General features: G+C 42.9%; 1 protein-coding gene across 6 annotated transcripts in view; it reads right to left on the bottom strand.

Annotated features, from left to right (window-relative positions):
* IGSF5 (immunoglobulin superfamily member 5) overlaps window positions 1-14647 on the bottom strand; it is a 44311-nt gene extending 29664 nt beyond the window's left edge. For 3 of the 6 annotated variants that reach the window (XM_045002503.1, XM_045002499.1, XM_045002501.1), the window contains exons 1-5: window positions 14415-14647; window positions 14002-14114; window positions 9729-9807; window positions 2512-2832; window positions 1117-1425 (exon numbers count right to left, since the gene is read on the bottom strand). In XM_045002503.1, coding sequence (XP_044858438.1) covers window positions 1117-1425; window positions 2512-2832; window positions 9729-9807; window positions 14002-14007 — 715 coding nt within the window. In that variant the 5' untranslated portion in view covers window positions 14008-14114; window positions 14415-14647. The remainder of the gene's footprint in view (window positions 1-1116; window positions 1426-2511; window positions 2833-9728; window positions 9808-14001; window positions 14115-14414) is intronic. The other 3 variants (XM_045002502.1, XM_045002504.1, XM_045002500.1) reach the window with 2 other exon arrangements.
* Window positions 14648-14854: the final 207 nt, after the last annotated feature.

The raw sequence follows: 14854 nt of genomic DNA, 5'->3' as shown, positions 1-14854 counted from the left end.
AGCATTGGGGATAAATGGCCAGGTAATTCCCAAGATTGAGGGGCCAAAAAGGGCATTTTCATGCCTCCTCCCTCTGTTTCACCAAGTGCTGCTTAGCCCCAGTTGAGGTTTGTTCTTATTGTGCAAGCACTTGGAACAGAAAACCATCCATCACTACCTCAAAAACAGGTTTGCTGATATACACTTATGGGCCAGATCCTGTCCCCTAGCTCCACTGGCTTTGTGCTACTCAGGCAGCACAATGCAGGTGGCAGCTCAGCTTATCCATCTGATTGGTGATTCCCCTGGCATCGGGGTCATATTAAACTGTGGGATTAATTGCCACAGGTTGCTGGTGAGGCCAGGAATTTAGCAATATGTTTGGGTGCTGGCCACTATCTGGGACATGACACTGGACGAGTTGGCCCACTGGTCTGATCGAGCATGGCAATTCCTGAGTGGGAGTGAAGCTTGGGAAAGTGCATGCGGCTGGAATGCCACTGTTCTACAGTCATCCATGGCTGATGGAACAGCCAGCACCCTGCAGGAGGAAGCACAGTGGGTACCAAGCACTGTATCGTTCCTAGGCTGTAACTGCAATGGCAGAACAGCTTCATGCCTGCTGTGTAACCTTGTGAAGTGCATTCTGTTGTGCACAACTGTTTACTTTGGGTTGTGAGTAGGGGTGAGATCCTACTTCTGTTGAAGTCAATGGCAAAACTTTCAGAGTTCAGTAGAGCCAAGATTTCACATTAGGATTTAGTCCTGTGCAAACAAGACATAGCAAAAGATGTTTATGTGACTGACAGATAGAAATCTATTGTTATTTCATGGCCTGAATCAATTTTTTTCAATGCCTAAATTCATGGGGTGAGATCATGCAAAAGGCAGAAAATCCAATTTTGTATCCAATGAAGTCCTTAATGAGCATTAGGGAGAGTTCTGCTTCCCTTGTGCTGCTCGAAATAGAGAGAATTTAGTGATTCTCAGGACAGGAGTGATTTTAACACTATGTGACATTTGTACTGTTTACTGGAGTTTGATTCTGTTACATTTGCAGGTGTCATGTTGCTTAAACTGGAATAAAAGATTTTCAAAACAAAACAAAAAGGCATAGTATAGAGAATGTTCACTTACCTGCAAGAGACTCCTGCACAATAAGAGTTACAGTTGCATTCTGGGGCTTAGGGAGTGCTTCTATATAAGCTAAACAAGTCAGCGTCTCATTGGCCAGCGGAGTCAAAGTTAAGGTGCTCACTTCATTGTGAAGATCATTAGATCCTTGACTGTGGTTAGTAACATACCTGGACTTATCTACAAAAGAGTTGTTTATCATCCAGGTCATGTTTGGAGCTGGAGCCCATCCTAAGGCTTCACAAACAATTTCAATTGTTTCGTTCTTTCTTACTGTCGAGTTGTGATCTTTGATGAACAAAGATCCATTAACTGTGGGGGGAAAAGATTATTTGTTCCTTCAGAATATTTAACTGCACTGGTGTCTTATTGCCAGTTTTAAATCATCTTTAGCTACTAAAAATCAATCATATTTTGAAATTTGGAACTTAAAAAAATAATGAAAATAAAATAGAAGACGTAAAACATAGGGATGCTGTTTACATGAAATAAAGGTGGAGCCATTGCAGCTTCTTGGCCATGTTATAGTCCATTTTGGCTTTACAACTAGACTTAGTTTTCCACCATTTGTTCAATGAAAGCTTTGGAAGTGTCACTCTTTGGCCATACTGAAATATCTCCTGCACCAGCTAAAGGACCATGTGTCATCAGGATTTTATTTCTCTGTTGCCTCTTAGAGATGTTCTTCAGGTTTATCACAGAAAGATTATAGAAAGGTGATGCTCTGGGCATCAGGCTTCTTCTTTTTTGGACAAATGAATAGTAGATGGAGGGAAGATTCCATTTTATTGGATGCATTTTCTTAATAATGATACTTGAGGAAGCCTACGGAGAGGATGTCTGATATACATGAAAGGTTTACTGTATCCTGGACGCTGTAGTGTACAGCAGCAGTCACATGAAGGATATCACCTCGTGACTCACAGGCTAAATTTTTGCACTATGTTAAACCCCAACACAAACTGGGTGGAGGCTGACTATTCCTAGGTCAGACAGTAGGAAGGAGATCTACTTTAAATGCAAAAGATGTTTTATGTACAAAAATGAGAAAAAAATCCATAAAGACTCTGGCCAAAAGAGATTGTTTTTGACTGATGGCTGGCAGCACTGATACAGGCTTCTGGCACTTTCACACAACCCAAAACAGAATAAGAGCTGCTACAGGAAAAAGTGAGCACAACAGAAGTCTTTTGCAGTGGCAGCCTCAGTCTACCTTGGAATGCCAATCTGTACATGAAATTACTGATCCATCTTTCAAGATGAGAAATCTAGCAGACATAGGGCATTCATTGAAAGTCGGTACACATACAGACTGGTAATTTTGGCATTGTGCCACAGGATTTCTGTTAAGTACAATTTAATAAAAATTCTGTGACAAAAATGAAAAGGCATACACACCTTGCACAGAAAGAAAGGCATAACTGTTGGGGATACCAAGTTGGATGCTGCATTCTATTTTACCAGAATCGCTCTGTTGGACATTGTGGATGATCAGTTCTGAGGTAAAAGTCTCACCACTGGTATAATTTTGCTGAGTGAAGCGATCTAGTGTTACAACAGCTCCTCCAAGGTGAATTGTCGTGAGAACAGCATTCCCGTTTAAAAGCCAAATGATAATTTGCCATCCTTGTGACACAGTACAGTTAAACCGAGCCTCTGAACCAGCTAGGACTGTTGCATTAGCTGGGCCATTTATAATAGAATAACCAAAGCCAAAACCTGGAAAGAAAAAAACAAGATTGTAAATATACCAGCACTAATGTCAATGAGGTGCCTTTGGCTTACCTTGACTATTCAGCAAGATAAGACAACAAAACAAAAATACTTGGCTCTGAGTGACAGCACTTTTTCACGTGAATATTTTGTGTATTTGACATCTGAAGAACATATCAGAAAAGACCACTGAGTCCTCTAATTGGCAACATATCTCTAACAATAAGTGATACCAGATGTTTCGGAGAAAGCTTAAAATCCCCATTATCATTTAATAATTCCCAGTAAAAAATCTATGTTAAAATGGAGTTAAGGATAAGGAAGCTTGACTTTATATCAGTAGTTTTAAGGTTGAATACATTGCAAGGATATTGTATTATCCCCAAACCAAGTGTTATAAACCTAGGAAATACACAATTATTAAAGTTAAACTTAAATGAAACCTAAACAACTTACCATATGGAAATGCAGTTAGGGCACCCAACAACCTGAACCCTGCTCTGTAGTGACAACATGCAAAAACAATGTGATTATGACTGAGTCATTTTAAGTGTTTGTGATCCCAGATGAGATTAAATTGATTTTTAAAGACACATTTGATTTTTTTTTCCTTTCATGGTGTCACAACAGAGCGGAGTTAAGGCTTCTGTTGGAGGAGAAGTTTCAGTTATGAAGACTAATGGGTGGGGAATTAAATATATGTTAAAATGTTCCTATGCACAAGATTTCAGTTAATTTTAACTTATTTATCATTTGAAAAGTTACATTATACCTCAAATTCTTAAACTGTTATTTCCTTAGGGGGGAAAATACACTTTTCCTTCAACCCTCCAGGAGGAGGACAGTAGAAATAGTCATCAAAAGAAAAGATTCTGTACACACCAATTTGCTTTTATGTTCATGGAAGACTGTTATAGAGATTTGTTGCCTTCACAGGTTTCCATTAAAAGCATTGTGCCTTTCCACTGCATTGCAGTCTCCTAAATATCTCTGTATATGAGCGACAGAATAGCCAATCAAATGCAAACTTCACTTCTACGGTTAGTTATCCAAATCATAAAATACATTATAAAAGCACTGTCCTTTCAACAGAAATAGCCCATTTTTCCTTGTATAGTTGCAGCTATCCTTAGCATGCATCATTATCTTAAAGGTGAACTGGAGTGCTTTAAACTTACAGTTGTTTCAAGTCCTGAAACACAATTATATGTAAACATGTAACATGTTTTATTAACTGAGGGCATCCTAACCTACAACTGCTGATGACATCACTAAAACAGCAGTGGCTTGTGTGATGTCGGTACAGTAGCTAGGAATCAGACTGAAACCCCTAACCAGCTTTACATGCTCCATTTATAGCAACAGTCATCAGATTATCATGACTTCTGGTCATTATTGACCATTGCCAGATGTGAACCACTGACTTAAGTGAAAAAAACTCTGTATCCTTAACAATTCTCTGAGCCACCAAACATTCTGACCCAGGGTTTTTCTTGTGATTGTGACCTCACAAACATATGTGACAGAACTTGTCTCTGTCCCGTGGGGCTATACAATTTTGATATATTGAATTCTGAGTGTTCACATCCACTGGGGGAACTGTTGATTTAACCTATCCCCACAATAACTTAAAGGTGCCTTTCCTTGACAGAAAATCCCAAGACAGAGTGTAGATCAGGGGTGAGCAAACTATGGCCTGGGGGCAGCATCTGGCCCTTCACACATTTTAATCTGGCCCTCAAGCTCCAGCCAAGCAGCGGTGTCAGGGGCTTGCCCCACTCCTCACATGCCATGCTTTGTGCAGCTCCCGGAAGCAGCAGCATGTCCCTTCTTTGCCTCCTATGCCTAGGGGCAGCCAGGGTGCTCTGCGCATTGCCCCTGCAGCTCCCATTGACCAGCAACTACAGCCAATGGGAGCTGCAGGGGCAGCACCTGCGGGCGGGGCAGTGCACAGAGTCGCCTGGCTGTGCCTCCGCATAGGAGTCGGAGGGAGGACATGCCACTGCTTCCGCGAGCTGCTTGAGGTAAGCACTGCCCAGAGCTTGCACCCCTTACCCTCCAGTGCCCCAACCCCCTGCCCCAACCCTGATTCCCCTCCCACCCTCTGAACCCCTCATCCCCAGTCCCACCCCAGAACTCGCACCCCCAGCCAAAGCCCTCACTCCTTCCCACACCCCAACCCCCAGTTTCATGAGCATTCATGGCCCATCATACAATTTCCATACCCAGATGTGGCCCTCGGGCCAAAAATTTTGCCCGCCCCTCATGAAGATGGTACCACTGCTTGCCCACCCACATTGTATTGCTTAGGGGAATCCTGAGTCTAAGGAGTGGTTAGACACTAAAATGCCTTCTCCTGTATCTTCTGCCAAAAAATGTTCTGTCATTTACCTGTTGTTTCAAAGACAGGGCCGCCCAGAGGGGGGGGCAGGAGGGGCAATTTGCCCCAGGCCCCGAGCCCCACGGGGGCCCCCACCAGAGTTTTTCAGGGCCCCTGGAGCGGGGTCCCTCACTCGCTCCGGGGTGCCCGGCAAACTCTTGTGCGGCCGGGCGCAGGAGCTTCTGCCGCTCCCGCTCTTCGCCGGCGGGGGGTCCTTCCGCTCCGGGGCGGAAGGACCTCCCGCTGGCGAATTACCGCCGAAGACAGAGCGGGACCCGCCGCCGAAGTTCAGCTCGGTTTTCAGCGGTAATTCGGCGGCGGGGGGGCCCTTCCCTTCCGGGACCTGCCGCCGAAGTGCCCCGAAGACCCACGGCGGGGCCCCCCCTCTGCCGAATTACCGCCGAAGACCGGGCTGCGCTTCGGCGGCGGGTCCCGCTTCGGCGGCGGGGGGCCCCCACCACGGGTCTTCGGGGCACTTCGGCGGCGGGTCCAGGAACGGAAGGGCCCCCCGCCGCCGAAGACCCCGGGCCCCCGGAATCCTCTGGGCGGCCCTGTTCAAAGAGAAACTTCATCTCTTTGTTTTTTTAACTTTTATTATTTATTTTACAGGAGGACATAGGCCTAAATCAATATGAGCTTCCATTGTGCCAGGCGATGTAGAAACATCATAAGAAACAGCCCTGCCATGAACTCTGCAACCTAAATAGAAAAGGAGGTATTCTTACCCCTATTTTTCCGATTGGGAACAAAGGACGTCCGTGGAAGAACCAGGAACTAAGCCCAGCTCTTCTGAGTCTAAGACTAATGCTTTAACCTCAGGATTAGCATTCCTCTCTAATGTACAGTGTTCCCTAATTCAGCAAATACACTTCAATATCAATTTCATCACCTTACTGTCTGAAAAATATCTTACATGTTCATTGAGAAAAACTGAGACCTCAAACTAAATTCTCATTGCTTTTTTCAGGGAGTTATATGTTCAATTCTTATTAACACAAGTTCAGCACCTAGCTTCCCCCATACACTGATGAAAATTCTTGCCCTGACAACTAGCCCCACTTTATTACTCTCCACTGGAGAAAACTCTAAACCATGCACAATGCTCCATGAAATCATATTATTCATTTGCTTTTGCGTGATAAGGTGTGGGTTAGTAAAGCTTTGCATTGCCTTGGGCATATCAGTAGACGTTTGTTAAAGGATCAGTCCTGATGAAAGTTCATAACAAGAATATTTCACTTAAGCCTAAGGGTACAGCTCTGAGTTTCAGCCATCCAACATATTCCAAAGGCAATCCAAAGGTGTTCATAGTGCATATCAATTGTTCTATGAGAGGTTATTCCCCATTCTGTCACACAAACTTACTGGAACAGGTATTATGGTTCCTTCAGAAATAAATGCTTTTTTTGTTTACACTTACACAGTGCCAGTGGCAAATGGTGCACAAGTTAATGAGACACTTGTCCGAAAACCATCCCTTCCTACTACCATTTTCCTGTCCTCACCTGCTCTTCCTCTCATAGAGGGGGATCAGATTTTCAAACAGGTGCTTTGGCATCTGGAAAGCATTGAGAAGAAAGTGCCCATTTCTCCTTCTGCTCCCTCCACCACTGACTACATTCCTTGTCCTTGATAAATAACACATCAGAACACATTACAGCAAGGGATGGGGTGGGAAAAATGTGTTTACTCTCAAGTCCTCCTCATTAATCATTTTTTCTATCTCTGTTATAGTATTTTTAAAGCATTCCCACAGAGCCACGTCCTTTTTCTTTTTATCACTCACTACAGATGCTCCCACATGCTGAGTCTCCCTTTCATCTGCCATATAAGAGGTAAAAGATGGAAAGGAAGGGGAATGCTCCCTCTTTTTAGCAGAGGAGGGAGAGCTATACTCTCTCCCCTCCCCCCCCACCTCCTGTACACACATTCTCTCTCTCACACACACTCACACGCACACATACACTCTCCTCTTTAATTTATTTTCTGCTCAGCAACTCTTGCTTTCTGGATTGATGTCAAAGTATTTGTGGCCTCACTGGCGCAGCCCCACTAGTTGCTGGTTGGTTGGTATGAGACAGGTTTCTGTGATGTCTCTGGCTCAGCACTTACAGCTTGCTGGAAGGATGCCAAGATACAGACCTTTGTGAGCTCACTAAATCATCCCTTGTAACTGGCTAGGATTTCAAGGCTTGAGGCCTCTGGCTCAACATCTCTAGCTTGCTATGCTGGTGTCAAGGGCTACGCCACTTTGACATTACTGACTCATCTCTAGCTTTCTAGAATGATTTCAAGGCAGATGTTGATTAAGCATCTCTTACCTGCTGGGCTGATGTGAAGGAACATATTTTTCTGAGGTCACTGGGTCAGCTTCACCAGTTTAGTGGGATGATGCCGAGTTACAGGCCTTTGTGAATTATTGACTCAGCTAGGATCACCAGATGTCCTGCTTTACTAAGCTTGTCTCAGTTTGAAGGGACAAGGGAATAGTCCCATCACTCTGTTAGCACTGCGGATTTGTTCCACCTTCACTAGAGCACCGAGACACCAGGTGTGGACACAGGGAGCATTCCTAGTGCTGTGTCTTGTGTAAAGTGAGAGAGGGGAGGAAGGGATCTGAGAGGGGTGGCTCAGGCACTGCTAGTGCTTTTTCAGGATAGGAAGCAAAATGAGAAACTGAGTAGATGGAGACATGGCTTTTTTCAGAGGAGAGGGAGAAGAGCAGGCTCTGAGCCACTGCTTCTTTAAGAATAGAGGAGGGAGAAACAGAAGAAAAAGGACCAGATGCAGAAGGAGGATTGGCTGGGGGCTGAGGGTTTCTACAAACCCAGGAGAGGAGCAGAGATGGGCCACCCATAGCACAGGGGCCTGCAGAAAGGTAGTGGGGCAGCATACATAGATTTGGGGAAGGAGGGCAACATTAGTTGCTTTCCAGGATAATTGACGTGTGGGGATTCATTGCTTTATCGGAGCAGAGCTTATTTATTGGATGTGGAGGAAAGGAGAGGGGAACGAGAGCTGGAGCCAGCTGATTGGATGTGGCTGCTTGAGGTGAGGTTGAAAGAAGAGGGAGGGAGGGAGTAAGCTGAGAGAGGAAAAGGAGCACGTTGCTCTGCTGCCTCAGGCTGGAAGCTGTGTGTGATGATGACAAGTGAGGAGGAGCCAGACTCACCTGTTCTGGGCCTGGACCTGTCATGGTGCGTGAGTGAGCAGGGGCAGTAGGAGGGAGTGGGAAGGTCCAGGGCCCAGGAGTTGGGAGGACTGAGGCTGTGGGGGTAAAAGTAAAGGAATCAAAGCATCAGATGGGAGGAAGATCCTGGCACGGGGAAGGCATCAGTTTTAGTGAGGTGGGGATGGTTTTTGTATTTTATCAACTGGTCACCTAGTAGGGGAAAGTGCCTTATTTTCTCCCCTACCTCCTTCCTGCTGCTGTGTAGCTGTTCTTGGTTTTCACTTTGTAAGCCTCGCCATGCTAGCCCACCACTCCTAGCTGGCTGGGCTGCTGTGGAAGCTCAAGTCTCTGTGAGATAACTGAGTGAGGTAACCAGAGGTTAAAGCAGATCAAAGTGGAAGGGAGGTGCTCCATAATTCTGGTGGCTTTATGTCATCACAGAGGGTGACGTGGTGAAATGACACCGTAGTGTCTTGTGTGAGAGACAGGACATAGAGATGATAAGGGAATAAATAGAAGATAAGGGAATAAATGTGTGAAAGGTGTCGATGTCCCCAAGCAGCTGCCAAACAAAGTGAGTGTGAGCATGTAAATGTGGTGGCATGGGAACAACCCGTGTACGCCTTATCTTCTCCCCACTGACACATACCCCACTATGGAAAGCTCGAAGGGCAGAGGGACCTGACAGGGCCATTCTCTTTCTCCTAGATTCAGTCAAGGAGCGGGGAAGGGTTTCCCATTTCCCCTGGAGGGGAGGGAGAGGTTGAAGTAGTAAGGTCTGCCTCTTTCCCTCTCAGTCCCCTAGGGAGAACCAGCAGGGAGACATATCGTCCTGTAGAAAATAATCCAGTAGAGGTAGCTAGGAGATTCCCAGCTTGGACAATTCTTCTTCTCCCTTCAGCTATTAGTGCTGCTTCGCCTGCTGGTGGAAAGGCCTGGAGCCTCATAAATTCCCCAGACAGATACATCTCCTCCTGTGCTCCCTACTGAAATTCTGCTGCCTGATGTGTCATTTCCCCAGGCAGTGCAGAGGCAGGAGGAGGGGGAAGTCTGCCTTCCCTCTGCCACGATCTTCCTTGCATCTGCTTCCCTGACTCCATTATACCTTCTTCCTCTTCCCTCCTCCCCACTGTATCCCTTTCTAACACCTTCATACTGTGGTCCAGCCAAATTCATGATGTATTTTCAGGCTTGAAAGGTAAAGCAATCCCTTCTAAGCAGATTCAATAAATTCACTCACTATTTGAAACATACATTTGATACTTCCTGTAATAGATATTTACAGTGCTTTTAAATTAGTTTATGAATGGTGTCCATTATGAGTCATTTCATGAATTAGAAGTGTCCTACCTGTTAGTGAGGCAAATAGGATAAAAGTGACTGGGATAAATTTCTGGAGGCTATCCATTGGAGCATTTTCTCCCGAAACCTAGGACAAAAAGGCATGCAGTTGTCATTGGATAGTTATAAGGAAGCTACACAATATAGAATTGTTGAGGAAATCAGTAATGTGTTGCTGCTGGTTTTATGACGCTCTAGCATTTAAACATTTGTCCCTTTGTGTCCTGTACTACACACACGTTGAGAAGATTAAAGGTGTCAGGGAGACCCTTTAATATAGTGAAAATGGATCATGGGCAGCTGGGAGAAATAATTCTGAATTGTCTGCAATCAAATGTGTACTCTTAGGACATCGCCCATGCTGCTGCTAGTGTTCTGGCAGACTAAAGAACTCTATGGTCACTCATGTAACTGTCCTCTCTAAAGTAATTGGACGGGGTTTGATTCATGCCTGAGGCTACCCCTGGGATGCGTTTAATGAGTACAGCTCCAGGCTCCCTCAGTACATTTCCGCCCTGACCAGCACCACACACTTTTAAAGCTATTCTGGCTGGCTCTGGGATCCCCAGCATAGTGGGTTTTGTGGGAATAGTGCTCCTCTGAAACCCCTTCTGTCTGGGCTTTGTGCTAGAATCCACACTGGTTTCAAGCCCATTTTATTTCCTCACAACAAGGCTTGGCAGAATTTGAGTTTTGGGGTTGGATTTGTAATTTTGATGGCTAATATCAATGTTTATTTTTAATCATTTTTTATTTGTATCCATTTAAATTTTCACAGTTGCACAAAGTTATAGGTTTTAAGCATTTATTTTTATCTATTAAAATTTTCATAATTGTGGGAAATTATGTGGGGGGTAACACAACAGGGAGGGGCAGACAATAACTTTTTAATGACAGTAGAGGTTGAGATTCAAAAAGTTAACGTTTTATAACCATGACTATACAGATGTTCAGTATCAGCTGTCAAAATATACAAAGTAAAGATCCTTAAACCAAACTCAAATACGTTCTCAAGCAGCATTTTTCTTACTTTGCCTATTAGTAAATTTTGATTATTACCAATGGATTTTTTTTCTTTGGTTTATGTGTATCCAGTGAAATCAACGTTTATTGACATTTACCAAATAAAAATCTGATGCTTCCTAGCCTACCCATAATGAACCCATATTGGTTATGTTTCCAGAGAATTACTGACCAAGCAAACTACAATGAATCATGGTTAAAACATGATTTTCAAAAGCACTGATATTAGTCTTATTACTGCACAGCTGCACACAAATCCCATTCACCTGTCAGTTATATATTAATAGTTTTGTTTCCCTGCAGTTACAATATCATCTACCTTTCTTATATTCCCAGCTGTGACAGGGCTACAATATGGGTGATATTTGCATTTGTGCAGATAAGATAACACTTGGCACACAAGGTGGTTACACAACCCTAGCTCTATCCTTGCAGAGAACCAAGAGGAACTGGAAATACATCACGATATTTTACTTTCCCCTACAAAAAATTGCTATTTTCTCTGTGCCCAACACAGCTCCTACTCAGAACTTTTAGTCACATAGTTCAACAAGACTCTCAGTGTGCTCTGTGTGGTGCCATTGATCCTGAGACTACTAGCTGCTGACTGACAGAGACAACAGGACACACTGAGCTGCATTTCCTGGTTTCCATTTGTGCAGTGACAATTAAAGAGGCTATTGGTACATTAGGGTATGTCCTAATATTATTTTTCTGCACTTTACTCAGGGCAGAAAAGACAAATACCCCCACTCCCAAAAGCCAACTTCTGCTGGCATCCCAAAGAGGGCAGAGTTAAGGTTGTATGGATTGTCCTGTGTGAAAGTACCACCTTAGCACTGCATTTCCCAGGTCACATCTACATGTGAGTCTGTGAGGCTCAGCTCACAGAGACATACTTCTGCCAGCTCTCATCAAGCTAACCTTCTAAAAAGAGTAGTGTAGCTGCAGTGGCACAGCCTAGCCACCTGAGCATAAACCCATCCAGATCCCTTGAGTACGTACTCAGGGCAGCTAGCCCATGCCACTACTTGCTGTTGCCCATGCTACCACAGCTACACTACTATTTTTTAGTGCACTAGCTCAATGAAAGCTAGTGCAAGTATGTCTGCTTAAGCTGGGAATCACACCCCAGCTCCAAACAGATACACTGCACAATTCCAGTTTCCTAATAGTTGTAGTTTGTTTTATTGTAACCCTAACATTTATAAGGAGTATGTCGGAGGGACCTAGATTGCCTGTCGTGGCTTGCACATTGTGCACACTTTATGGAATTAAACTCATGCATTCAGGAAGAGGATGAAAGGACACTGTTCTGTGGCCACAACTTTTACTTCCTGTAACAAACTTCTCTTGCCTTTAAATAGACCTTGCTTTGTGACAGCCAGACCCTTACTCTGGAACCTGTACAAATTAATAGCGCAGCAGTGACATTGTGGGTTCCCTATAAAAATGTTTTATTTTTCTTTGCTTTTAAAAGCAATACTACATGGAGAAAAAAGCTGGCATGACCATTTTATTTCTCTTGAACAAATCCAGTACCTTGCTATGTTACAGTAAGAGCCTGTAGCTAAGGGTCTGTATTAATAACCAGTAGTGATTTAGTGATTATAGCTGTGTGGAAAAGGCAAATTTCTGCCTCAGATGAATCTGTAGCACTTCCTAGGATGAAGGCCCTTAAATGAATGTGCATAATGTATGTGGCTCCCTCCCCCACTGGAACTATTTGTGCTGTGGTTACCTCTTGCAAAATAGCTAGAACCCTGAAATCAGGTCCTGGCAGGTGAAATAAACAAACAACAGAAATGCCTTTTCAGTTCATTTAATTGTAATTTAAAGGCTAGTGTGTGTTTTTGTTAGTGATTCAAGGTCTTAGATATGTTTTTGATTTATATATATAAATATATATATTCTGAAAGCATTTCAGTTTACTTTAGATACATGCTGGTTCTCACATTTTGTGCGGTGAATAAACATCTGAAAAAGACTGGATCCAGTTCCTAATAAAATGAAACTTTTCTCTTTCATCTGCAGCATTTATTCTCACCACACAAAATCTGAAAATGTTTGCATGTAATTAGCTCCAGTATTAATAGAAATAATAGAGGTAAATTTCCAGGCCAGGAAGCAAATCCAAAGTTATTAACCCGCACTTTATGCAACTTGAGAAAATTCCATGATTTCAGATTTTGTTTTTCTTCTGAATTGGAATAGAAACTAAATTATAATTACCTGATTAATTAAATTTTCAAAAATGAAAATTCATTTCTGGTCAATCAAAATATTTTGTTTCAATAATATCAAAGTGCTTCATTCCAGTTTCGACTTTTAAAATAAAATTCTATTCTATTGCTATTTATAATAGAATATAAAATATTGAAATGAAAAATCATTTTAATATTAAATCAAGATGTTCTGTTCTGATAAGGTTGAACAGAATATTTTGCCATTATTCAAATGCTTCATTTCTTTCTTTTTCTATATGAAATGTTGCTGAAATTAATACATTCCCACAGAAAGTCTCAATTTTGATAAAGTAGCATTTTCAGCCAGCATACCAATTAGCTGGAAAGATATCAACCAGCTACTCTTATAAACTTAATATTGCATAGTCGTTAAGACTCAATTTTGCTTTAAATCTCTTGTACTGGCAGATCCCAGGCCTGCTCCTGCACCTATTAAACTCAGTGACACAGATGAACACTTTTAAATAAATAGGTGCAGGATCTGGCCCCCTACATTCATGTGGGGCCTGAGTCTCTATTACTGTGAAATGTGTGTAGTCGTTTACACCAGTACTGACTGGGTATAAAATGTGCCCATCCCAATCTGGCAGCATTTTACACCCACTTTGTACCCACCGTGTACTGAGGTAAATGACCCCACGTGGTGCAGAGCAATGGAGAATCAAGGCTGACACATACAAATGAGTATGAATTGAAAATAAACATGGAATTTAAGGCTTAGCTCAAGCTTTTGGTACCTAGGAGCTTCTTAGGGTACATCTACACTATCCCCTGATCGCTCTGCCATCAGTTCCAGAACTCCACCTGGCAAGAGGTGGAAACGGAGTTGACAGGGGAGTGGCAGTGGTCAACTCACCGCCATCCTCACGGCCAGGTAAATCTACCTAAGATATGCCAACTTTAGCTACTTTAGTCCATGAATAAAGACTGAGCTCTATATGGGAGGTGAGGTAAGTGGGGTTCTGCGTGTTCTGTTCTGTTTTATTCTATAAAGGTTGTTGTGCCGCACTCACCACCATAGTATTTGAGTGCCTTCCGGTAGGGCATTAAGTGGTGTTACTAACTTCTGTGGACATGACGACACACCCAAGCAGCGCTCATTGCAGGCTCAGGGCCTAACTTACAGCTGAAACGTGAATACAAGAACAACATATTACCACGCTCACTGTTCCCAGTGTTAGTGTTTTTTTAAAGCTGTATTTCTGACCCAATTCCTTATGCCAGAATATTTAGCAGTTAACTGGTCACACAGTTGGAAAACCAAAAGCCTTTTTCAAATGCCATTTCTAACCCCAGGAAATATTTTTAAAACTAACTAACTCCAATTTAGATTGATTCTGATTAAATTATTTGATTTATTTATAAAAATCCATTATAAAATCATTAATCCATTTTAAACTAATAAATACAGATGATGTTTTCTTACCTTCGCTGTGAAGATTGTCTTTTAAAAGTCTTGGATAAATTCTCAGATAGTCTCACATGAACAAAAATCTACTATCAGTGGCACCTGGATGCACATAACTCCTCATACACACACACACACACACTGAATGACTCTCAAAAGTGTTTATTTTTCTTTGCCATTCTGCTGGACGATCTTAAAGAAACTGTTTCAGTGTAGTTTCTGTTCACTGTTTTTCATGGCTGTGCTTTGCAGTGACACTGTAGTTGTGATAAGATAAGGTTAGATTCCAAAATCAATGTGCATATTCCTTTATTAATCATTAACAAGCACTGTGAAAAGAATTTAGTAAACACCTATGATGTGGATCCAGAAAAAAACTGTACATAAATCTGACCTGAGAAGTTAGGTTGGTGATGATACTGACTGCCGTTACTAAGGTCTGGTCTACACTACGGGGG

This window comes from Mauremys mutica, chromosome 1, assembly GCF_020497125.1.
Source record: "Mauremys mutica isolate MM-2020 ecotype Southern chromosome 1, ASM2049712v1, whole genome shotgun sequence".
NCBI lineage: Eukaryota > Metazoa > Chordata > Testudines > Geoemydidae > Mauremys > Mauremys mutica.
Note: the sequence above shows the minus strand (reverse complement) of the source record. Positions and strands in the feature narration are given on the sequence as shown.